This window comes from Telmatherina bonti (assembly GCF_933228915.1).
Source record: "Telmatherina bonti genome assembly, chromosome: 21".
In the NCBI taxonomy this organism is placed as follows: Eukaryota; Metazoa; Chordata; class Actinopteri; order Atheriniformes; family Telmatherinidae; genus Telmatherina; species Telmatherina bonti.
The window spans coordinates 32,031,801-32,056,291 of NC_136630.1; the positions used below are offsets into that span (position 1 = coordinate 32,031,801).

At 54.3% G+C, this 24,491-nt stretch overlaps 2 protein-coding genes across 3 annotated transcripts; one reads left to right on the top strand and one right to left on the bottom strand.

Moving 5' to 3' along the window:
• Positions 1 to 205: 205 nt before the first annotated feature.
• Positions 206 to 10,543, bottom strand: lipf (lipase, gastric). The gene is made up of 11 exons (XM_079260703.1): positions 10,512 to 10,543; positions 9,994 to 10,104; positions 3,896 to 4,007; positions 3,295 to 3,493; positions 3,114 to 3,223; positions 2,905 to 3,041; positions 2,668 to 2,814; positions 2,401 to 2,472; positions 2,244 to 2,312; positions 2,003 to 2,113; positions 206 to 1,849 (listed from the first exon to the last, which is right to left on the bottom strand). Exons 2-11 carry the CDS (start codon positions 10,102 to 10,104, stop codon positions 1,727 to 1,729), a joined length of 1,191 nt encoding a protein of 396 aa, XP_079116829.1. The 5' UTR covers positions 10,512 to 10,543; the 3' UTR covers positions 206 to 1,726.
• A 674-nt stretch (positions 10,544 to 11,217) lies between these two features.
• On the top strand, positions 11,218 to 22,591 carry rnls (renalase, FAD-dependent amine oxidase). Of its 2 annotated transcripts, none has more exons than XM_079261249.1 (7): positions 11,218 to 11,418; positions 11,726 to 11,831; positions 11,906 to 12,048; positions 19,129 to 19,290; positions 21,777 to 21,950; positions 22,034 to 22,209; positions 22,281 to 22,591. In XM_079261249.1, the coding sequence occupies exons 1-7, from the start codon at positions 11,301 to 11,303 to the stop codon at positions 22,449 to 22,451; spliced, it is 1,050 nt and encodes a 349-aa protein (XP_079117375.1). In that variant the 5' UTR covers positions 11,218 to 11,300; the 3' UTR covers positions 22,452 to 22,591. The 2 variants fall into 2 exon arrangements, with proteins under 2 accessions (XP_079117375.1, XP_079117376.1); XM_079261250.1 differs by having other exon boundaries at positions 19,132 to 19,290.
• The last annotated feature ends 1,900 nt before the right edge of the window (positions 22,592 to 24,491 follow it).

Genomic DNA, 24,491 nt, shown 5'->3' on the forward strand with positions numbered 1-24,491 from the left:
CATGATTATAACTGGATCTTTACAAGATTAAAACTGGATTATATCTCGATTATAACAAGGTTATATCCACATTATAACTGGATTTTAAACTTCATTATAACTGGATTATAACTATATTATAACCAAATAGCAGGATTAGATCCAGATTGTAACTTTAACTGGATTGGATTAGGCAAGGGAATGTAAGACAAGTTTATTTGTTCGGCATCTTTTCTTTACTAGACAATTAACGGTGCTTTCCATAAAACATTAAAAGCTTTACAGTTGTGATGAAAAAGCATAAAAGACAACAAAAAGCAGAAGTCACAATAAAATCACATCTGAAATAAAACGGTAAACCACATTTAACCTGACTGCTTTTGTAAAATAGTTTGATGATTTTATTGTGAATTGAAGGAAAAAGACAAAAAATGTATTAAATTGAAATCAGAAAGAAAACACTACGATTTTCCTGGTAGGAAACCCTGGAAAAGCTGGATTCCTTCCAACAGTCTGCGTTGCTTCAAGTCAGTGAAGCCAGAAAATCCAGTCAGACCGTTGTTACTGCAGCAGTTTTAAACTGGTCCCAGACTGATTAGAACCAGAGCGTAATGGTTCATCATCCACATCGAGACAAATCCTGACATGTTGTGTTTCAGGAACACAGGAAGCAGAGTTTCCATGTTGTTGTTTCTATTTAGAAGCAGAAATGTTACAACCAGAAGGGGGGAAGGGGGGTGTTTGTCTGGATATTTCAGGAAGCATCTGTTTTGTGGATCCAGTCCTGGTTCTCCAGGACTACTCAAAGGTTTTGTTCTACAGCTAACTAAAGGCCCATTTATGCCCCAGATCTGAAATTCTGTCAGTCTACTGAGTCCTCAACATCTGTGATGCGCTCCAGGGGGTTGTATGAGTAGAAATTATTTGTTATTCTATTGTTTATATTTTGCTTTTTAAATAAAATCCCGGCGGCCGGGATTAATCAACGATTAATCCGGCATGTTTTCAGTCAGATGTTGAGAGAAGACTGTTTAATGACCCGGAAGGTTGCCAGATCTTGATGGACTTCAGGAAGGACTAAAACAAGAGGTTAAAGGTCTTCAGGAGAAATGTTGATGAACAGGAGACAATAAAACATGACGACCACAAACGGATGTGTCAGGGTCCAAACTAAAACTTAACCCTAACCTGTTCTAGGTCTGGTTCTGACCATTACCATCTCCTCCACCGTCTCAGTGTTTGACTGAACTGGGAGGACTGGTGGATGTAGTGGCTAACAGCTGTGCTAATGAAGAAGATGTTAACCTACCTGGTCTCCAAGGAAACAGAGCATGAATGAACCTTCAGATCCAGAAGTAATGGAAGAATTTATGCATTTTGACATTAAAATCAGAACCAGTCTAAAAATAAAACATTAAAACGATCTGTTGAAACAGGAACTGTCTCACGGTGGTCTACAGACCATGTAAGACCCAGTGGGGGGGTGGACAGGTAAACAGAACTGCTTCCTCCTTAGATGTGCTGTTTCCATGGTGACCGTTTGCTCCGTCATCTCAAACAGAACGAGGTCAGCTTTCACTTCCCGTTTGGACCCGACAGGCAACGAGCTGCTGGGGGCGGAGCCTGCATCTTATTACATTCACACACACATAACACACACATTCTGCTGCAGTTTGCTGAGAGACATGAAGGAACGGTCGCGGTGGGTCCGGTCCTCGGTTCTGGACTCTGCTGGTCCTGGTGAGGCCTAGCGATGCTGCTGCAGCAGCTTCAGGATGGAGGGAAACATCAGATCCGGAGCATCCAGTCCCCAGATGAAGTCCAGGTGTTCCCAGTGCTCGATGTGCTGGTGGTAAACCAGGTTGGACACCTGCAGAGGGACACAACACGTCCAGTCTTCTACACAGCCACAAAAAACCAGGATGTCCAAACATGTCCCAAAAGCTGAGACGACAGAGACCATGAAGACTGCAGACAGAAGATCACCATGATGATGATGATGATGAAGGAGCAGCTGACTGACCTGAGTGAGGAGGACTGCCATGTCTTTGGGGTCTGCAAGAGTGTCATGTCCCCCTGAAAACAGGGCGGTAGGAACCTTCATGTCCTGGACACGGTACTCAGGTGGGGTGGACTGAGGAGGGGACACAGACATACAGAGGACTCTATTAGAGCCTGATGCGGTCCTGGACTCTGTTGGACCGCGGTGCGGTCCTGGACTTTGTGAGACCCTGTGAGACCCTGTGACCTGGTTGCAGGCCCACCTGGTTGTAGTGCTTCATGTTTCCTGCAGTTCCAAAGTTGAACGCCGTCAGCTTCCCTCCATGAACTGCCTGTAAACAGTAACAACGAGTCGGCTGTTTGCCCAGTTTGCGGAGTCATGGAGTGATGGGTGGGGGCGTGGCTTGGCGTGTGCGTTACCTGGGCCCAGTGGATCATGTTCTGGACAGATGTCCCTGCTGGACAGTGGGTGGTGTAGACAGGAGTTCGGGTCTGGGAAATGAGGGATCAGAGGTTGACATCACATCAACAGCAAAGCTTCAAACTGGATCCTGTTCAGTAAAATCGGCTGTTTGATAAAAGCCGGATCCATTTTAATGTCAGCTAAAACTAGACGAGTTCCAGTAAAACTGGATCTGTTTGGGTCAAACCGGGTGTAAGCGCGTGGCGGCGGACCGTCCTACGGACCATGTTGAGGTTCTTCTCGTCAAAGCCACAGAGGATGAAGAAGAGGTTTCCACACAGCTCGCTGAGCAGCTTCTTCGCACACACGTGTTCAGCCATCCACTTGATGTACTCGCTCTGCGGCAGGAAGTCCCGCCTCCCAAACACGTCCTGCACCAATCAGCAGTCAGTTGTCAAAACGACTCCGCCTCCTCTGAGGAGAACTTGGGAGTTTCTGCTGTTCGTGTCACTGCTTCTTACCCAGATGAGGAACTCAGGCATGACGGACAGCTTGGTCATGGGGCTGCCGGTGAAGGCCACTGTTGCTACAGGAGCCAAACCCACGAAGAGCCGGATCTTCCGGGCCAGTTCCGGCAGCGTGGAGAAGGCCATGAAGGCTGAGGAGGAAACATGGGAAATGAGAGAAGATGGCACAGCTCAAACACCCCAACCAGGGGGCGAGGACTTACCGATGGTGGTTCCCTGAGAATGTCCTATGTAGAAGATCTGGTCCTGGCCTGTCACCTTCAGGATGCGGTCTACGACAGCCGGAAGGTCCTTCAGAGCCATCTCATCATGGCTGCACACGAAAATATGCAGGTCCTCATCCGGTTTTCCTCACAGTCCCCATGCAGGTGTGTGGACTCCTACCTGAACTTCCAGAAGTCCTCCTGGTCTGGTCTGAGTGTCTGGTGTCTCCTGGACCAGGTGTTCCCTCGACTGTTTCCGATCCACACATCGTAGCCAGCGTCCGCCAGCACATAGCCGAGACTGGACCTGGGCGGGTTGGTGATCCAATTACTGCCTGCAGCCAGAAGGCCGTGCTGCAGGAAGACCACCGGCCGCGGACCTGCAAGATACCGGACCCATTAGAGCCTGCAGGACCAGGATCCTGCTATACAAGAACCTGCAAGACTCGCAACCAAAGGTCTGACCCTGCAAGGCACCAGATCTGTTAAAGCCTAAAGGACCAGGACTTGCTGGACCAGAACCTGCAGGACCAGAACCACAGGTCTGACCCTGCAAGGCACCAGATCTGTTAAAGCCTAAAGGACCAGGACTTGCTGGACCAGAACCTGCAGGACCAGAACCACAGGTCTGACCCTGCAAGGCACCAGATCTGTTAAAGCCTAAAGGACCAGGACTTGCTAGACCAGAACCTGCAGGACCAGAACCACAGGTCTGACCCTGCAGACACAGACAGCTAAAACCCGACCCAGAGACAGAGATAGAGTCCTGATCCAGTTCTGACCTGGAGTCTGTTTCAGTCCCTGTGGGATCCTGTTGACGGTCAGAATGTAGCCGTCCTCCGTCACAACCTCGTGATCCTCTGCAGGGTAACCCCACCTCTTGATGATCTCCGTCTGTAAACATAAACAGTTAAATCAACACACCTGCAGTAAACAACAAGTCTGCAGTAAACAACAGTAAACAACACGTCTGCAGTAAACAACACACCAGAGTACCACAAAGCAGGACTAAGGAAAGCCTGGCTTATCTTAAGTCCGGCGAACTGAAGAGAGGATTTGGTTCCATCAATGTTCTCGGTGAGTAACCATGGTAACTTATGTATTATGACTCGTCTGCTTGTGGGCGGGTTAACATTCAGGCTTAGCTCAGCTACTCATTTTCATACAACATAATAAACGAATATCACCCGTTTCTCTGTCATGAAAAATCAATAAACCAGTCAGTGCCAGTAAAACTACAGAAACGCAGCTATAATCATACTGGACATGAGATAAATGAAAATAAAATGAAATTAAATAAAAAATGAAATTAAAAAAAAAAAGAAAAATACTTTATTACTCCCCAAAGGGAAATATTGTAGAAGATAATAATTAACTAGAGGAGGTCTTGTTCTGGAGGCTGATGGCTGCTGGCAGGAATGATCTTCTGTATCTTTCAGTCTTACATCGGACCTGAAGAAGCCTCTCACTGAACACACTTTGTTGTTTCATCACTGTGTTGTGGAGAGGGTGTGAAGAATCCTCCATCATCTTCATCAGCTTGTGCAGCATTCTTCTTTGGACAATCAGCTCCAGCGGCTCCAGAGTTACTCCAAGCACAGAAGCAGCTTTCTGGATCAGTTTGTTGATTCTCTTCAAGTCTCTGGTTCTGATGCTACTACCCCAGCAGATGCTGCAAAGCTGAGTTAGAATAAGAAGTAATTCTCGTAGGTTTTGAGATGGTTAGAATTAGTCCTAGACTGTACATAGTCTCCACAAATTCCCACACACAAATTTAACTTAGTGTCTCTTTCACAAACACATTTTCCATGTTCTCTGTGAAATATGTAACATTCGATCCTGGTCCTCTGCAGACACAGCTCACAATCACATTCCTGCTCTTTTCCACGTCTTTAATTGTAATTGTTTCCATAAAGTCATCAAGTCAGCCCCCCGGGGGCTCCTGTGGGGGGTACTCCGGGAGTATGGGGTACCGGACCCCCTTGTACGAGCTGTCCGGTCCCTGTACGACAGGTGTCAGAGCTTGGTCCACATTGCCGGTGGTAAGTCGGATTTGTTTCCGGTGAGGGTTGGACTCCGCCAAGGCTGCCCTTTATCACCGATTCTGTTCATAACTTATATGGACAGAATTTCTAGGTGCAGCCGAGGTGTTGAGGGGATCTGGCTTGGTGGCCTCAGGATTGGGTCCCTGCTTTTTGCAGATGACGTGGTCCTGTTGGCTTCATCTGGTCGTGATCTCCAGCTCTCACTTGAGCGATTCGCGGCCGAGTGTGAAGCGGCTGGGATGAGAATCAGAGGGAAGTCTGGGCTTCCCTGCTTAGGCTGCTGCCCCCGCGACCCGACCCCGGATAAGCGGCAGAAGATGAAGATGAAGAAGTCATCAATTATAAAAGAAAATCTGTCCACAATTTTATGTCATAAATAAACCCACCCCCCCCTCCACAACCATTTCCCTGATTTACAAAGTGAAAGTCATATCCCAGTAACTCAAAGTCTGTGTTTCTATCCTGATGAATCCTGGTTTCAGTAACAGCTATGATACTTTAGGGTTTTAACTGCCTTAAATACTTTTTTATGAGCTGAAAATGTTCACTTGGAAATTCAGTCGTTTGTTGAGTATGATTTTACATATTATGAACACATTTTGCTCCTCTTTTCATTTGTTCTGTGTTCCCAATGCACAGAACCTTTGCATGCTCTGGGTTACCATTCATCTTAATGTAGACTTAGCAGTTTGGTATTTTGCCTGCTTTTTTTAAAATATCTTGCTTTCCTCGCTGTTTCTGCATTTATTTTAGTCAGATGTTCTCTGATGTACACATCAGTTCCTTTCAGGTTCTTTCCCTGTCTGAACAAGTCAATCTTAAGCTTTCTGTAAACATATTTTACAGTGATTGCACAGTTGATTTTCTGAATGGTCTGACAAGCTTCAATGTTTTGTCTTTCAATGCAGCCATTCTGTTTTTGTGGAAAGCTAATTAATTAGTTGTGATTCAGTTGATTCATCGTGTTTGGTTTTGTCACCTTGTGGGGTGTCTTTTTTCACAGCATATGATTTTGGTTTGATAGCAAGTCCAGACATAACAACACTGTTCATACGAGTGTACTGTTCCAGGTCTACCCGTCATTCCAAGGAGATGATTTTCAACTGCTGTTCCTCCTTTAACTTTTTCAAGTTTTGGACTTGTTCCGTAAGCTCCATGATTTCCTGCTGTTGTTTTAGTACAGTTTCTACGTTTTTTCCCCCATCATGTCCACGGAAACTTTTAAATCCTCTAAACCATTTTTACGTCCATTGTGGCCTCCATATCTGAGGTACTTCCTGACCTGATGGTAGCTCCTGGGCCGGTGGTAGCTCTTGGCCTCGTGGTAGATCCCGGACCTGTGGCAACCTCTAGTCTAGTGGCATCTCCTGGGCCGGTGGTAGCTCTTGGCCTCGTGGTAGATCCCGGACCTGTGGCAACCTCTAGTCTGGTGGCATCTCCTGGGCCGGTGGTAGCTCTTGGCCTCGTGGTAGATCCCGGACCTGTGGCAACCTCTAGTCTGGTGGCATCTCCTGGGCCGGTGGTAGCTCTTGGCCTCGTGGTAGATCCCGGACCTGTGGCAACCTCTAGTCTGGTGGCATCTCCTGGGCCGGTGGTAGCTCTTGGCCTCGTGGTAGATCCCGGACCTGTGGCAACCTCTAGTCTGGTGGCATCTCCTGGGCCGGTGGTAGCTCTTGGCCTCGTGGTAGATCCCGGACCTGTGGCAACCTCTAGTCTGGTGGCATCTCCTGGGCCGGTGGTAGCTCTTGGCCTCGTGGTAGATCCCGGACCTGTGGCAACCTCTAGTCTGGTGGCATCTCCTGGGCCGGTGGTAGCTCTTGGCCTCGTGGTAGATCCCGGACCTGTGGCAACCTCTAGTCTGGTGGCATCTCCTGGGCCGGTGGTAGCTCTTGGCCTCGTGGTAGATCCCGGACCTGTGGCAACCTCTAGTCTGGTGGCATCTCCTGGGCCGGTGGTAGCTCTTGGCCTCGTGGTAGATCCCGGACCTGTGGCAACCTCTAGTCTGGTGGCATCTCCTGGGCCGGTGGTAGCTCTTGGCCTCGTGGTAGATCCCGGACCTGTGGCAACCTCTAGTCTGGTGGCATCTCCTGGGCCGGTGGTAACTCTTGGCCTCGTGGTAGATCCCGGACCTGTGGCAACCTCTAGTCTGGTGGCATCTCCTGGGCCGGTGGTAACTCTTGGCCTCGTGGTAGATCCTGGACCTGTGGCAACCTCTAGTCTGGTGGCATCTCCTGGGCCGGTGGTAGCTCTTGGCCTCGTGGTAGATCCCGGACCTGTGGCAACCTCTAGTCTGGTGGCATCTCCTGGGCCGGTGGTAACTCTTGGCCTCGTGGTAGATCCCGGACCTGTGGCAACCTCTAGTCTGGTGGCATCTCCTGGGCCGGTGGTAGCTCTTGGCCTCGTGGTAGATCCCGGACCTGTGGCAACCTCTAGTCTGGTGGCATCTCCTGGGCCGGTGGTAGCTCTTGGCCTCGTGGTAGATCCCGGACCTGTGGCAACCTCTAGTCTGGTGGCATCTCCTGGGCCGGTGGTAGCTCCCCATGTTTAGACAATGTTTGGGTCTCTCTGTGTGAACCTTAACATTCCTACCAAAACCTTGTCCAAAACGCCTCTCAGTGCTAATTGGGGATCAAAATAAGAACTTCTTGAAAGGGGGAAAAAAAAAGACTTGTTTTGTGAAAACGACACCTTCCACCCTCCCATCCTCTCAGTGACTGTGAGGCTGCTTGTTGCTGCAGCTCTTCTCATATCTGGCTTTCAGAAGGTCACTGAGTTCATTTTCTATATCCAGCTTTGATCTGGATTTTGTCCTGATTGAGGCCACAGCAGAAGATCCCGTCTCACATGGGCAGGATGTGTCCAGGGCTCTCTCATCCAAAATGCCGACAGTGTTTTTGACTTAAAGGTAAAGGTAAAGCTATTCTGGTATGTGGAGTTTTCTGAGCTTTCTACAGTGTTACAGTGTTGAATCCTCATCAGACATGTGAACGGCACTGTTTTTTATCACCTAAACGCATGTTTGAGTTTGAGTTTGAGTTCCAGCACTCTCTCTGTTCGGTTTCCATGGCGACGAAAAACACGTGGTTTTAGAGAGTTTTTTCTACGTGGAAATCCTTGTGACGTCCCGGGGGATAAGGTTGGGTGATTGGTTACCTTCTACTGGTTAACAAGGGCATGTACAAATACATCAGGCGGGTGGAAAACGTGGGATAAAGTTATTTCCAACGATGGTTGGTGAGTTTACCAAAGAGAGACATCCTGCTGCATTCGTTGCTGTGGGTTGCTGTTTTCCACTTCGTTTTCAGGCTCTGATTCAGGTTCCAACATGTAGGGCTGGATGCTATGTGTTGACATTGTAGTTTGTTTTTTTATTGAGTTCATATGAGCCGAATCCTTCTGTTTATGAGACGTTACAATGACGGTGAAAGCAGGTGCGGTGCGCGCTCCCGATGTAGTGCAGTGGCGGGAGGCGGGGCTTAATGCGGAAGAGTCTCAATCCACTCGTTTTGCCCGCAGGCTGATCTGACAGCCTACGGAGAGGGTCGGTCTGAAGTAAATAAAGCCATTTGTGACAATAACTATCAATCCCAGCCCTTCTGCGCTCAGAAATAAAAATAAATTAGCCTGAAATGCACAGAATAGTTCCACTGCAGCCTCCATGTTGAACCAGAAGTGGCATCATCCAACTGCTCCTCTTCTGATGCGCTGAAGTCGGAGGGGGTGTTGCACTGAAGGGGCCACGCATCCAGTCATGTTTTCTGGAATCCTGCACTGAAAAAAATTCCTGGAACTCTTTCCTTAAGGGCAGAGATGTGTGTTTTCATGCATGAAATCAGTGTGTTCTGCAGCTTGTTGTCTTCAATGAACGACTTCAGGCTCTGAGTCCAGATTTCCATCTTCTGCTCGCTGCTGCCACATCTTAGGCTTTCTGATGAATGATGTGGTTTTATCTGCCAGATGTGGGAGCTGTGTGTTTGTGCCTCTGCAGATTTAGTTCATCAAGTCTCAGAAATATGAGCTCTGCAAGTTTCATGGGGAACAGGAAAACTTGTGTGCAGGATCGCTTCCTTCTTCATCCAGAAAGATGCAGATCTCATCTTGCAGCTCAGAGACCCTGGACAGCAGCTTCCCACGGGACCGCCACCGTGACTCGCTGTGAAACAGAACAGCTGGGGGGTCAGAGCCCATTTCCTCGCACAGCGCTGAAAAATCGGGGTTTTAACCAAGCGGCAACCTCCGGCGCTTAAAAGTGAAGCCGATGTGGAAGTGCATAAAACTGCAGTTCCCCCTTCATCCACTAGGGGCTGCAAATCCCCATAGACTCCCATGTTAAAAAGACCAACTTCACAGCAGAAATAAACATGTTTACAGCAGGAATAAACATGTTTACAGCAGAAATAAACATGTTTACAGCAGAAATAAACATGTTTACAGCAGGAATAAACATGTTTACAGCAGAAATAAACATGTTTACAGCAGGAATAAACATGTTTACAGCAGAAATAAACATGTTTACAGCCTGGTTCAAAAATCCACACAGCCGGCAACACTGGGAACTCTGGTGCTGTAGCACGAAGCTGAGGGGAACAATTTTCACTGCTGCACCAGTAAAACTGCACAAGTAAACACTTCACCAGTAAATCTGCACCAGTAAAAACAGTAAAAACTACACCAGTAAATCTGCACCAGTAAAAACAGTAAACACTTCACCAGTAAATCTGCACCAGTAAAAACAGTAAAAACTACACCAGTAAATCTGCACCAGTAAAAACAGTAAACACTTCACCAGTAAATCTGCACCAGTAAAACCAGTAAAACTTGTTGTTTTAACTCACGATGTTCATGTCCACTTCAGGGTCCAGCTTCTGCGGTCGTTCATCTGAGTGCTGCCTGCTGTGGACGAGAGTGGAGAAGAGCAGCACACACACGGACACACACAACATCATCTGACGGTCGAACACACACACACACACACACACACACACACACACACACACACACACACACACACACACACACACACACACGCACACACACAGAGTGTTTTCTAGTGAGACTTTGACTCTCAGCTGATGAAGATGATGAAAACAAGTGATGACGCAGTGATGACGCATTCGGGTTTCACACCCGGTCCAGTTCAAGGTCCGGTTCTGGTCTAAATGATTACAGCCTGTTTTCTGTCGGTCAAACGGCAGACTCTGGTTCTGGTACAGTTTTGGTCTTGTTTTGGCTGTTTTGTCTCCAGTCCACGACATTAAGACAGCCGGTCCGAACCGGTTCCGGTTCTGTGGTACTGGACCATCAGTCGGTTGAAAAGAAAGACAGAAAGAAACAAGAAACCAGAGAGACTCACCTGTCCTGATGCAGATCCAGCTGAACTCTGTGGTCACGTGACCGCTTCGTGTCTGTCACATGGGGAGGAGGGAGTGGCGTCACGGAAAAAGCCTTGCTCTGATTGGTCAGTGGGATCATGATTGTTTCCAATCAAAGTTCCTTTTTGATAAGATTCATTCTGTGAACAAGAGTTTTTTCTTCTGTCAAGTTTTTAAAAGTTAACCTCAGTCAAACAGAAATACCCTTCAAAATAAAAGCACAGGTCACATATATTAGACATATGTTTTTTCTAGTTATATGTGTTTGTCTGATAAATCAGACAAACAAAAAATATTCTGGGAACAATCATCAGTTGTGTCATGATGATTGACAATTCACTAAAACAGTTTGTAAAAAAAATAAATAAATAAAAATAAAAATAAAAACCTGCACACATGAATGGCCAGCACCAAAAACTTACTTCTAAAGTTAAAACATCATAATCTGCTTTTTAGACACAAAACAGCAAATACCATCAAGAGAATGCTAGATATAACTGGACCTGAATGTCAGGGTTGTGGACAACCAGAACCACTGTGGTTTGAGATAAAAACTTTGTGGTTTTTTTCTTTTCTTTTTCCAAACACAAAATGCTCTGGCCTTTATTTTGAAATGTTTAGCAGAATTATTCCAACAACGTCCGGTTGTTTTTAACGCAGGAATAGTTTTTGGCTGTCCGTCGGTGTTTCTGTGTTTTGTAAGCAGCACCGTTTGACCTGTGCTCCAGAAACGGACCGGGACCGGACCCAGTCTCGGCTCGGTTCGGAAAATGTCTCGCGTGCTGATAGTCGGAGCGGGCTTGACAGGCAGCCTGTGCGCATGTCTGCTGAGGAGAGAGCTGCAGAATAAGGTCCAGATCGTTGTGTGGGACAAAGCCAGGGGGACAGGTGAGACAGTCAGAATCTCATTGGGAAATGTCGTCATTTAACGTTAAGGAGCTCACAACCGAACTGGATCACACTTCAGAACCAGAACCGAGTTAAATTCTCATCAGGAGACTTTTTCCTTCTATTCGGCTTCATGAACTCTAAAAATAAGTCGTATCTCCTGCGGAAAGAGACGTACAAAACCCGTCCGGACCGGTACCAGACAGACCGGTACCATTGTTGTCTCCACATCATCGGTACAGAGGAACACTATTAAGGAAGTCATCCAGTTTTCTGATGGGGTTCCGTGTGGTTCTGTCCATCTTAGGGGGACGGATGTCCACCAGTCGTCCACCTGATGGCGCGTCTCATTCCGCTGACCTGGGAGCTCAATACGTCACGGCCACGCCCACCTATGGTCAGTCCCACCACAGGTACGTCACACCTGGCTGCTGCAGGTGTTCTGCTGAACAGGTTCCTCCAAGTCAACATCTGGACATGTCTCCAGGTTCTACTCAGAGTTGCTGTCAGCTGGAGTGCTGCAGCCCATCCAGTGTCTCATCCAGGGTCTGCGGCACAAGGACGGAGACCAGGACTACGTCACGCCACTGGGCATGGGCAGTCTGGTCAAACACTTCCTGTCCGAGGCAGGTAGGTACTTCCTGTCTGCTAAGGTAAATGAGCGTCCACAGTCCTGCAGCGTCCTGCTGCGTCCTGCAGCGTCCTGCGGCGTCCTGCTGCGTCCTGCAGCGTCCACAGTCCTGCAGCGTCCTGCTGCGTCCTGCGGCGTCCTGCAGCGTCCACAGTCCTGCAGCGTCCACAGTCCTGCAGCGTCCTGCGGCGTCCTGCTGCGTCCTGCAGCGTCCACAGTCCTGCAGCGTCCTGCTGCGTCCTGCGGCGTCCTGCAGCGTCCACCGTCCTGCAGCGTCCTGCTGCGTCCTGCAGCGTCCTGCTGCGTCCTGCAGCGTCCACAGTCCTGCAGCGTCCTGCTGCGTCCTGCGGCGTCCTGCAGCGTCCACAGTCCTGCAGCGTCCTGCGGCGTCCTGCAGCGTCCACAGTCCTGCTGCGTCCTGCAGCGTCCACAGTCCTGCAGCGTCCTGCGGCGTCCTGCAGCGTCCACCGTCCTGCAGCGTCCTGCTACATCCTGCAGCGTCCACCGTCCTGCAGCGTCCTGCGGCGTCCTGCAGCGTCCACAGTCCTGCAGCGTCCTGCTGCGTCCTGCGGCGTCCTGCTGCGTCCTGCGGCGTCCTGCAGCGTCCACAGTCCTGCAGCGTCCACCGTCCTGCAGCGTCCTGCTGCGTCCTGCAGCGTCCACTGTCCTGCTGCGTCCTGCGGCGTCCTGCTGCGTCCTGCAGCGTCCACCGTCCTGCTGCGTCCTGCTGCATCCTGCGGCGTCCTGCTGCGTCCACCGTCCTGCTGCGTCCTGCTGCATCCTGCGGCGTCCTGCTGCGTCCACCGTCCTGCTGCGTCCTGCTGCATCCTGCGGCGTCCTGCTGCGTCCACCGTCCTGCACCGTCCTGCACCGTCCACCGTCCTGCACCGTCCTGCAGCGTCCACTGTCCTGCGGCGTCCTGCTGCGTCCACCGTCCTGCACCGTCCTGCTGCGTCCACCGTCCTGCGGCGTCCTGCTGCGTCCACCGTCCTGCACCGTCCTGCTGCGTCCACCGTCCTGCACCGTCCTGCTGCGTCCTGCACCGTCCAGCTGCGTCCGGCGTCCTGCTGCGTCCACCGTCCTGCACCGTCCTGCTGCGTCCTGCACCGTCCAGCTGCGTCCGGCGTCCTGCTGCGTCCTGCGGCATCCTGCAGCGTCCACCGTCCTGCGGCGTCCACTGTCCTGCGGCGTCCTGCAGCGTCCACCGTCCTGCGGCGTCCTGCGGCGTGCTGCTGCGTCCACCGTCCTGCGGCGTCCTGCAGCGTCCACCGTCCTGCACCGTCCTGCGGCGTCCACCGTCCTGCGGCGTCCTGCTGCGTCCACCGTCCTGCACCGTCCTGCGGCGTCCACCGTCCTGCGGCGTCCTGCACCGTCCACCGTCCTGCGGCGTGCTGCTGCGTCCACCGTCCTGCACCGTCCTGCGGCATCCTGCAGCGTCCACCGTCCTGCACCGTCCTGCGGCATCCTGCAGCGTCCTGCTGCGTCCACCGTCCTGCTGCGTCCACCGTCCTGCAGCGTCCTGCTGCGTCCACCGTCCTGCTGCGTCCACCGTCCTGCACCGTCCTGCGGCATCCTGCAGCGTCCACCGTCCTGCACCGTCCTGCGGCATCCTGCAGCGTCCACCGTCCTGCGGCATCCTGCAGCGTCCTGCTGCGTCCACCGTCCTGCGGCGTCCACCGTCCTGCAGCGTCCTGCTGCGTCCACCGTCCTGCTGCGTCCACCGTCCTGCTGCGTCCTGCGGCGTCCTGCTGCGTCCACCGTCCTGCACCGTCCTGCTGCGTCCACCGTCCTGCACCGTCCTGCTGCGTCCACCGTCCTGCACCGTCCTGCTGCGTCCTGCACCGTCCAGCTGCGTCCACCGTCCTGCACCGTCCTGCGGCATCCTGCAGCGTCCACCGTCCTGCAGCGTGCTGCTGCGTCCACCGTCCTGCACCGTCCTGCAGCGTCCACCGTCCTGCACCGTCCTGCGGCATCCTGCAGTGTCCACCGTCCTGCACCGTCCTGCAGCGTCCACTGTCCTGCGGCGTCCTGCTGCGTCCACCGTCCTGCTGCGTCCACCGTCCTGCACTGTCCTGCTGCATCCTGCGGCGTGCTGCTGCGTCCACCGTCCTGCAGCGTCCTGCGGCGTCCTGCTGCGTCCACCGTCCTGCGGCGTCCTGCTGCGTCCACTGTCCTGCGGCGTCCTGCGGCGTCCTGCTGCGTCCACCGTCCTGCTGCGTCCACCGTCCTGCGGCGTCCACCGTCCTGCACCGTCCTGCGGCATCCTGCAGCGTCCACCGTCCTGCGGCGTCCTGCGGCGTCCACTGTCCTGCGGCGTCCTGCTGCGTCCTGCGGCGTCCTGCTGCGTCCACCGTCCTGCGGCGTCCTGCTGCGTCCACCGTCCTGCACCGTCCTGCACCGTCCAGCTGCGTCCACCGTCCTGCACCGTCCTGCTGCGTCCACCGTCCTGCACCGTCCTGCTGCGTCCACCGTCCTGCACCGTCCTGCTGCGTCCACCGTCCTGCGGCGTCCTGCTGCGTCCACCGTCCTGCACCGTCCTGCTGCGTCCTGCGGCGTCCTGCTGCGTCCACCGTCCTGCACCGTCCTGCTGCGTCCTGCACCGTCCAGCTGCGTCCACCGTCCTGCGGCGTCCTGCTGCGTCCACCGTCCTGCACCGTCCTGCGGCATCCTGCAGCGTGCTGCTGCGTCCACCGTCCTGCACCGTCCTGCGGCGTGCTGCTGCGTCCACCGTCCTGCACCGTCCTGCGGCATCCTGCTGCGTCCACCGTCCTGCACCATCCTGCTGCGTCCTGCACCGTCCTGCTGCGTCCACCGTCCTGCGGCGTCCTGCTGCGTCCACCGTCCTGCGGCATCCTGCGGCGTGCTGCTGCGTCCACCGTCCTGCGGCGTCCTGCGGCGTCCTGCAGCGTCCTGCGGCGTCCTGCTGCGTCCTGCAGCGTCCTGCTGCGTCCACCGTCCTGCGGCGTCCTGCTGCGTCCTGCTGCGTCCTGCGGCGTCCACCGTCCTGCTGCGTCCTGCGGCGTCCTGCTGCGTCCTGCGGCGTCCACCGTCCTGCTGCGTCCTGCTGCGTCCTGCGGCGTCCTGCTGCGTACACCGTCCTGCGGCGTCCTGCTGCGTCCTGCTGCGTCCTGCAGCGTCCACCGTCCTGCAGCGTCCTGCGGCGTCCTGCTGCGTCCTGCTGCGTCCACCGTCCTGCGGCGTCCTGCTGCGTCCTGCGGCGTCCTGCTGCGTCCTGCTGCGTCCTGCAGTGTCCTGCTGCGTCCACCGTCCTGCTGCGTCCTGCTGCGTCCACCGTCCTGCGGCGTCCTGCTGCGTCCTGCTGCGTCCTGCAGCGTCCTGCTGCGTCCACCGTCCTGCGGCGTCCTGCAGCGTCCTGCTGCGTCCTGCAGTGTCCTGCGGCGTCCACCGTCCTGCACCGTCCTGCTGCGTCCTGCTGCGTCCACCGTCCTGCTGCGTCCTGCGGCGTCCTGCTGCGTCCTGCGGCGTCCTGCTGCGTCCACCGTCCTGCTGCGTCCACCGTCCTGCGGCGTCCTGCTGCGTCCACCGTCCTGCTGCGTCCACCGTCCTGCTGCGTCCACCGTCCTGCGGCGTCCACCGTCCTGCACCGTCCTGCTGCGTCCTGCTGCGTCCACCGTCCTGCTGCGTCCTGCGGCGTCCTGCTGCGTCCTGCAGCGTCCTGCTGCGTCCTGCAGTGTCCTGCTGCGTCCACCGTCCTGCGGCGTCCTGCTGCGTCCTGCTGCGTCCACCGTCCTGCGGCGTCCTGCTGCGTCCTGCAGCGTCCTGCTGCGTCCTGCAGCGTCCTGCTGCGTCCACCGTCCTGCGGCGTCCTGCAGCGTCCTGCTGCGTCCTGCAGTGTCCTGCTGCGTCCACCGTCCTGCTGCGTCCACCGTCCTGCACCGTCCTGCTGCGTCCTGCTGCGTCCACCGTCCTGCTGCGTCCTGCGGCGTCCTGCTGCGTCCTGCGGCGTCCTGCTGCGTCCACCGTCCTGCTGCGTCCTGCACCGTCCTGCTGCGTCCACCGTCCTGCCGCGTCCTGCTGCGTCCACCGTCCTGCACCGTCCTGCTGCGTCCACCGTCCTGCACCGTCCTGCTGCGTCCACCGTCCTGCGGCGTCCTGCTGCGTCCACCGTCCTGCACCGTCCTGCTGCGTCCTGCACCGTCCTGCTGCGTCCACCGTCCTGCGGCGTCCTGCTGCGTCCTGCTGCGTCCACCGTCCTGCACCGTCCTGCTGCGTCCACCGTCCTGCGGCGTCCTGCTGCGTCCTGCTGCGTCCACCGTCCTGCACCGTCCTGCAGCGTCCACCGTCCTGCACCGTCCTGCGGCATCCTGCAGCGTCCACCGTCCTGCACCGTCCTGCTGCGTCCTGCGGCGTGCTGCAGCGTCCACCGTCCTGCACCGTCCTGCGGCATCCTGCAGCGTCCACCGTCCTGCACCGTCCTGCACCGTCCTGCTGCGTCCACCGTCCTGCGGCGTCCTGCTGCGTCCACCGTCCTGCACCATCCTGCTGCGTCCTGTGGCGTCCTGCTGCGTCCACCGTCCTGCACCGTCCTGCTGCGTCCTGCTGCGTCCTGCACCGTCCTGCTGCGTCCACCGTCCTGCGGCGTCCTGCTGCGTCCTGCTGCGTCCACCGTCCTGCACCATCCTGCTGCGTCCACCGTCCTGCGGCGTCCTGCTGCGTCCTGCTGCGTCCACCGTCCTGCAGCGTCCACCGTCCTGCGGCGTCCTGCGGCGTGCTGCAGCGTCCACCGTCCTGCACCGTCCTGCGGCATCCAGCAGCGTCCACCGTCCTGCGGCGTCCTGCGGCGTCCACCGTCCTGCACCGTCCTGCTGCGTCCACCGTCCTGCACCGTCCTGCTGCGTCCACCGTCCTGCGGCGTCCTGCTGCGTCCACCGTCCTGCACCGTCCTGCTGCGTCCTGCGGCGTCCTGCTGCGTCCTGCGGCGTCCTGCTGCGTCCACCGTCCTGCACCGTCCTGCTGCGTCCACCGTCCTGCGGCGTCCTGCTGCGTCCTGCGGCGTCCTGCTGCGTCCACCGTCCTGCACCGTCCAGCTGCGTCCACCGTCCTGCGGCGTCCTGCTGCGTCCACCGTCCTGCACCGTCCTGCGGCATCCTGCTGCGTCCACCGTCCTGCACCATCCTGCTGCGTCCTGCACCGTCCTGCTGCGTCCACCGTCCTGCGGCGTCCTGCTGCGTCCACCGTCCTGCACCGTCCTGCGGCGTCCTGCTGCGTCCACCGTCCTGCGGCATCCTGCGGCGTGCTGCTGCGTCCACTGTCCTGCACCGTCCTGCTGCGTCCTGCTGCGTCCTGCACCGTCCTGCTGCGTCCACCGTCCTGCGGCGTCCTGCTGCGTCCACCGTCCTGCTGCGTCCACCGTCCTGCGGCGTCCTGCTGCGTCCACCGTCCTGCACCGTCCTGCGGCGTCCTGCTGCGTCCACCGTCCTGCGGCATCCTGCGGCGTCCACCGTCCTGCGGCGTCCTGCAGCGTCCTGCTGCGTCCTGCAGTGTCCTGCTGCGTCCACCGTCCTGCTGCGTCCACCGTCCTGCACCGTCCTGCTGCGTCCTGCTGCGTCCACCGTCCTGCTGCGTCCTGCGGCGTCCTGCTGCGTCCTGCGGCGTCCTGCTGCGTCCACCGTCCTGCTGCGTCCACCGTCCTGCACCGTCCTGCTGCGTCCACCGTCCTGCACCGTCCTGCTGCGTCCACCGTCCTGCACCGTCCTGCTGCGTCCACCGTCCTGCGGCGTCCTGCTGCGTCCACCGTCCTGCACCGTCCTGCTGCGTCCTGCACCGTCCTGCTGCGTCCACCGTCCTGCGGCGTCCTGCTGCGTCCTGCTGCGTCCACCGTCCTGCACCGTCCTGCAGCGTCCACCGTCCTGCGGCATCCTGCAGCGTCCACCGTCCTGCACCGTCCTGCTGCGTCCTGCGGCGTGCTGCAGCGTCCACCGTCCTGCACCGTCCTGCGGCATCCTGCAGCGTCCACCGTCCTGCACCGTCCTGCACCGTCCTGCTGCGTCCTGCTGCGTCCACCGTCCTGCGGCGTCCTGCTGCGTCCACCGTCCTGCACCATCCTGCTGCGTCCTGCGGCGTCCTGCTGCGTCCACCGTCCTGCACCGTCCTGCTGCGTCCTGCTGCGTCCTGCACCGTCCTGCTGCGTCCACCGTCCTGCGGCGTCCTGCTGCGTCCTGCTGCGTCCACCGTCCTGCACCATCCTGCTGCGTCCACCGTCCTGCGGCGTCCTGCTGCGTCCTGCTGCGTCCACCGTCCTGCAGCGTCCACCGTCCTGCGGCGTCCTGCGGCGTCCTGCTGCGTCCACCGTCCTGCACCGTCCTGCGGCGTCCTGCTGCGTCCTGCGGCGTCCTGCTGCGTCCACCGTCCTGCACCGTCCTGCTGCGTCCACCGTCCTGCGGCGTCCTGCTGCGTCCTGCGGCGTCCTGCTGCGTCCACCGTCCTGCACCGTCCAGCTGCGTCCACCGTCCTGCGGCGTCCTGCTGCGTCCACCGTCCTGCACCGTCCTGCGGCATCCTGCTGCGTCCACCGTCCTGCACCATCCTGCTGCGTCCTGCACCGTCCTGCTGCGTCCACCGTCCTGCGGCGTCCTGCTGCGTCCACCGTCCTGCACCGTCCTGCGGCGTCCTGCTGCGTCCACCGTCCTGCGGCATCCTGCGGCGTGCTGCTGCGTCCACTGTCCTGCACCGTCCTGCTGCGTCCTGCACCGTCCTGCTGCGTCCACCGTCCTGCGGCGTCCTGCTGCGTCCACCGTCCTGCTGCGTCCACCGTCCTGCGGCGTCCTGCTGCGTCCACCGTCCTGCACCGTCCTGCGGCGTCCTGCTGCGTCCACCGTCCTGCGGCATCCTGCGGCGTCCACCGTCCTGCACCGTCCTGCGGCATCCTGCTGCGTCCACCGTCCTGCACCGTCCTGCAGCGTCCACCGTCCTGCACCGTCCTGCGGCATCCTGCAGCGTCCACCGTCCTGCACCGTCCTGCAGCGTCCACTGTCCTGCACCGTCCTGCGGCATCCTGCGGCGTGCTGCAGCATCTACACATCTGCTTGTTAGACGCTGAGTCTCCATGTCTCTGTTCAGCAGGAGCTGATTTGTTCCTGGAGCATCATGTGACCGCCCTGTATCGCCGTGGTGCATCGTGGGAGGTGCAGAATCTGGCAGGAGGCCGCGAGACGTTTGACGCCGTCGTCCTGACGATGCCGGTTCCTCAGATCCTTCAGCTGAAGGGAGACCTAACAAACTGTAAGACACTCAGACACAGAACCGGAACCAGAACCGGCTCAGACAGCATCTGTCCTCACAAAGACTGCTCTCACACACACACACACACACACACACACACACAGACAGTGTGTCACATGACCTCTAAACTTATCCCTGTCACCAAGGCAACTGAAACCGCCCTGTTTCTGATCTGAGGTGTGCTGTTCAGATCAGTACCATCAGACCACCACACGGGAGCAGAAGCAGCTCACACAGACACACACACACACACACACACACACACACACATATTATGTCACTTCCCTGGAATGTGATTGGCTGTAAAATCGGTGTGTGCGCAGCAGATTGGTGCCTCTGTGAGGACCAGCTGTGGGTCAGAACCACCTGCATCACAGCAGAACCAGACGATGATGTCACCTTCAGCTCATTTGATTGGCTGCGAGAGGACAGCGCCCACTTCCTCTGACACACTGAGGTTATTATTAACATCCGTGTGAGAAGCATGACACGTGTTTCAGTTCAACTTATTGATCACTGGCCAGGCGATAGATGACATCACCACCTCGCTGTTAAAGTTAACTAGTTAATTCATGTTAACCTTACCCGGCTGAGAACATCAGTTACCATGGTTACAGATTTTCTTGTTCGTTCCTGCAGAATATCATCAAACTGCTGATCTACGATCAATATGATGAATCAAATAAAACAAATCATTGATGATGACATCATCATTTACTGAAGCAGGCCTGAGACCACCTTACTGGTGCGGGATCTGAGCCGATCCAGTCCAGAGTCCAGGAGTCTCGTTTGTAAACCTGCGTAGCAGCGATGACTACAGGCGGCGTCCGTATGGAAACAGGAAATGCGGCGCAATAAAACTTCCTGGTTTGTAAAGCAGCCCGTCCCACGCCTGTTTCGCTTCATAAAGCAGTGAGGGAACGTCTGGCCACGCCCACATGTTGGCCATAAAAGGTCAGGCCCCTGATTAATATTAATGATCTCATTGATGGTTCTGCAGGAAAAAGGAAAAAAGAGGAATTTTCTGGAAAATGAGGAAGAACTTCTAACAGATAAAGCTGTAAAATGTAAAAGTATTTAATCTGGTGGAGACGGGATGGACATCAGCACCAGCAGAAAGACAGAGGAGGTCAGCAGGGGACAGATGCTGTCAGCGTCTCATCAGACCACCGGACTTATCCAGAAAGGACAAATAAAGTGGTCAGACAGTAAAATGTAGGGAGAAAGTGCATCTTGGTCCACAGGAGGAGGAAGGGGGGGCGCTGCCCACTCCCACAGATTAGAAGCTGGCGGGAAAATGAAGGAGTCCAGAGATACGCTGGAACAAAATGCTCCAGATGATGCTGGAAGTGCTTCATTCCTTTGTTTCAGATTATAAAATGAACGGACATGAATGAGACGTCTCTGACTCCAGTTTATTTACTGGGAACATACTGGTGTTCCTGTGTGTCCCAGCTGGGTTGCAGCGCTGCAGATGTGGTCGGAGAGGGGGGGCAGTGGTTCCACCTTGTCCCCCCAGCAGGCGTGTCCCGGCAGAGGAGGAGGTGCAGGAGACGGAGACATAAAGACAGAAATGAGACTAAACCTGTGAATAAATGAGAATTGTCCACCTCTGATGTGTTGCATCACTTCTAGACGTTTGGCAGCAGTTTGGTTCCAACATGATGGTTGGAGGTCGGGGACAACAGCGCTGGTCGCAGCTGAACGGGACACGTTACCATTTAGTAGCATGTTATGTAGCGTCTCCACTATCTGCACACATCTGCAGCTGTACAACAGGTTTCCTCCTGGGCATGGAGGCACCTCCACCTGCCTCCATCTGCCCGATGGCCGCTACACCACGTCTGGCTGTGGAGAACATCGTTCTGTTCCTCTGCTCTGTGTGGGAAAAGGAGCGGACCCGACCTGTCAGTCCCTTCCCTTTGGAAGGTGCCGGACTGGAGTCCAGACTCTCCATGTTCCATGTCCACCAGCAGAACACATTTTACTGCTGGACGTTCTTATTAATAACATATCTGATGTAAATCCAGATTTCTTTCTGTGGTGGAATAATATCAAATATGCATTTTCTCATTTTTTGCAAATGCTGTTAATGAACAACATTCTGTGTGAAAGTTTCTATTTGTTTTTAACAAATGTATCAAATTTCACACCATTTCTTTGGTTTTATTTTCTGCCTTTGGCGTCGCCGTTTCCCGTTTCTCCAGATGTTGTCGTACGCCAGGGTCAGAGTTGGCGTGGAGGTCGGGACGTTTTACTGCCAAGTCCTAGTTTTATAAACCCCAGAAGTGGACTAGAACTGGCGTACGGCGGGTTTTGTGCGACAGCTTTAGAAACGAGGCTCCAGGACCGGCTGTCAGGTTTTCATCACAACTTGGAGCTGTCAATCATCTGGGTCACAAACAGAACCAGAGAACCGTGATCCAATCAGAAGCTCTGCCGCTGTAGACGTGTAATCCAGTCCCACATCTCTGTTTGTGTCCCAGTTCTGTCTGCTCAACAGAAACAGCACCTGGACATGGTCCAGTACTCGTCCCGCTTCGCTCTGGCGCTCTTCTTTCCTCCAGATGCCGTCTTCAGTTTCAGCTGGGGGGCCAGTTACGTCAGGGACAGCTCCATCATCTGTTACATCGCCGCCGACAACAGGAAACGCAGCGCAGGTCTGTCCTACACCTGTCCGCCCTTGTCCTACACCTGTTCACTCATTTGTGCATCCTAATGGCTGTCCCACCTGCCCACTCAGATCCTGCAGGTCTCGGCCCATCCCTCGTCGTCCACACTAGTGTTCCATTTGGTCTGGAGCACCTGGAGCAGGACAAAGAGGACGTCCAGCCAATCATCTTGCAGGAACTCTATAGGCTCCTCCCTGATCTACCTCAGCCACGCAGCGTCAAGTGTCAGAAGTGGAGGTACTCCCAGGTGAGTTGCTTCTGGTCACCTGACCTTCTCCAGGTGAAGAGCATTGAGTTTCCATCCTGTCCCTCCTCCAGGTGCTGACGTCAGTCCCCGACTGTCCAGGTCACATGACCATTGTTGACCAACCGCCGCTCATCTGTGGCGGCGATGCGTTCAGCCACTCCAACTTTGATGGATGTGTGGAGTCTGCACTGAGCGTGCTCAGTGCGCTGAAGAGAGTACTGGAAGTCCAGCAGAGCACATGAGTCACACACACGCTGAGGCCACGCCCACACCTGTCAAGAACAACCAATGAGTCGTCAGTTTATGGGAAGCGATTTGATGAGAACTGATCAAATGTTTGATCTTTAATGTCTTTCTTTTAAATAAACCAACTTTGTGGATTCAAAAATATTTTTATTTCTTCTGATTCATTAAAAAGTTTGACCAGCTGCACACCTGAGTTACCTAAAGGTCATCTGACATCGCCACGTGGAGGTCACCAGACTGGTTCCTGCTTCCAGACTGGGATGTGTTCCAGTCCACACTGTTCCCAACCGCTGATTTACTACACACTTCGGCTACTTCGGCTAGAATTACTCATAGTGCTCCGGTCCTCCTAACCCAGCAACTACACAGCCATGATTATATAATTACTGATCCCATTCTTCCACAAAAAACACGGAAATATATTTTAAAATGACAGAAAATGCTTTAGCCCGCTTACCTCCGTTAGCTGGTTAGCTCCTGTTATCTCTGGGTTAGCTTGGCAAGTCTTTGATAACGATGGTCAATTATATTCATTTGATGAATTTAAGAGCAAATATCGTGTTCCTATACCTCAAAATGAACATAGCGCTGGTATTAATGCCTTCCCGTCATGTATCATGGCACTATCACGCTGTGAACCACTTTTAACATAACCAACTACAGTGTTAGAGTGAACATTGTTTCATCTCTGATAAGAAATTTAAAAAATGCTTTCATAAGAACACAACTCATGACTAAAACCATTGCAGCTGCTAGATACAGATGGCTGGAACATACACTAGATGATTCAATTCTATTCAGCTTTATTTGTATCGCGCCACTTCACAACAACATTCTCAAAGCACTTTACAGACACTTCAGTTCAAGCCAATTCATAAATAATAGAAACCAACTGATTCCATCAAATCTTGACTTGGACCCAATCCTCCATCCTGAGCTGCACGCGGCGACAGTGGGAAGGAAAAAACTCCCCTTTAACAGGAAGAAAACCTCCGGCAGAACCCGGCTCAGGGAGGGCAGCCATCTGCCTCGACTGGTTGGGGTGGAGAGGACAGGAAAGACAGAACAACATGTACAACTGCACTTATTCAGGAAGATCTGCGGAAAAAAGGAGAAATAAGTTAGAGACGGCAATACTGTCATCTATTTATACATTTATACATTAGGGGAAAGCAGCAAGGTACTACTCAGTGCATCAGGTGATGTCTACATGGCTGCATAACTAATAGATGGCCAGACTACCCTTAACTATAAGCATATAATCTGGACAGTCGGACATACAGACTCCAACTCAGGAGATGCTTGTCTCCTAATTGTAAGATTCAATGAGAAGAAAACTTTTCAGCTCCATCTTAAAGGTGTGGATGGAGTCTGCCTCCTGAACCCACGGTGGGAGCTGGTTCCATAAGAGAGGAGCCTGATAGCTAAAGGCCCTTCCTCCCATAGGACTCTTAGAGACTCCGGGAACCACCAGTAAACCTGCAGTCTGAGAGCCAAGTGCTCTATTTGGAATATATGGAACTATAAGATCTTTTATGTACAATGGAGCTTGGTCATGGAGAGCTTTATATGTGAGGAGAAGAATTTTAAACTTCATCCAACAGGAAGTCGATGGAGAGACGCTAAAACTGGAGAACTATGATCTCTCCTCTAGTTCTCATCAGAACCCTCGCTGCAGCATTTTGGATCAGCTGGAGACTTTTCAGGACATATCTGGGACAGAACATTAATAAGGAACTGCAGTAATCCAGTCTGGAAGTTACAAAGACATGGACTAATTTTTCTGCATCTCTCTGAGACAGGATGTCCCTCATGTTTGCAATTTTACGCAGCTGGAAGAAGGTTCTAGAAACCTGTTTTAAATGTGAGCTGAAAGAAAAATCCTGGTCCAGAGGAACTCTAAGGTTCCTCACAGTGGTACTGGAAGCCAAATGAATGTAATCCAGATTTATTACAGAGCTGGATAATTTTGTCCTAAGTTTTTCAGGCCTGAAGTTTCCATTTTTGATAAGAGATGGAAGAGAACAACCTCTGTC

Excerpts from the sequence above, each read along its gene's own strand:
- lipf (XM_079260703.1), bottom strand. The coding sequence starts at position 10,104 with ATGATGTTGTGTGTGTCCGTGTGTGTGCTGCTCTTCTCCACTCTCGTC. Across the intron at positions 2,313-2,400 it reads ACATGATCCACTGGGCCCAG|GCAGTTCATGGAGGGAAGCT; the intron begins GTAACGCACACG and ends TACTGTTTACAG. Across the intron at positions 2,114-2,243 it reads ACATGAAGCACTACAACCAG|TCCACCCCACCTGAGTACCG; the intron begins GTGGGCCTGCAA and ends TCCCCTCCTCAG.
- rnls (XM_079261249.1), top strand. The coding sequence starts at position 11,301 with ATGTCTCGCGTGCTGATAGTCGGAGCGGGCTTGACAGGCAGCCTGTGC. Across the intron at positions 11,832-11,905 it reads TATGGTCAGTCCCACCACAG|GTTCTACTCAGAGTTGCTGT; the intron begins GTACGTCACACC and ends ACATGTCTCCAG. Across the intron at positions 19,291-21,776 it reads GAAGGGAGACCTAACAAACT|TTCTGTCTGCTCAACAGAAA; the intron begins GTAAGACACTCA and ends TTTGTGTCCCAG.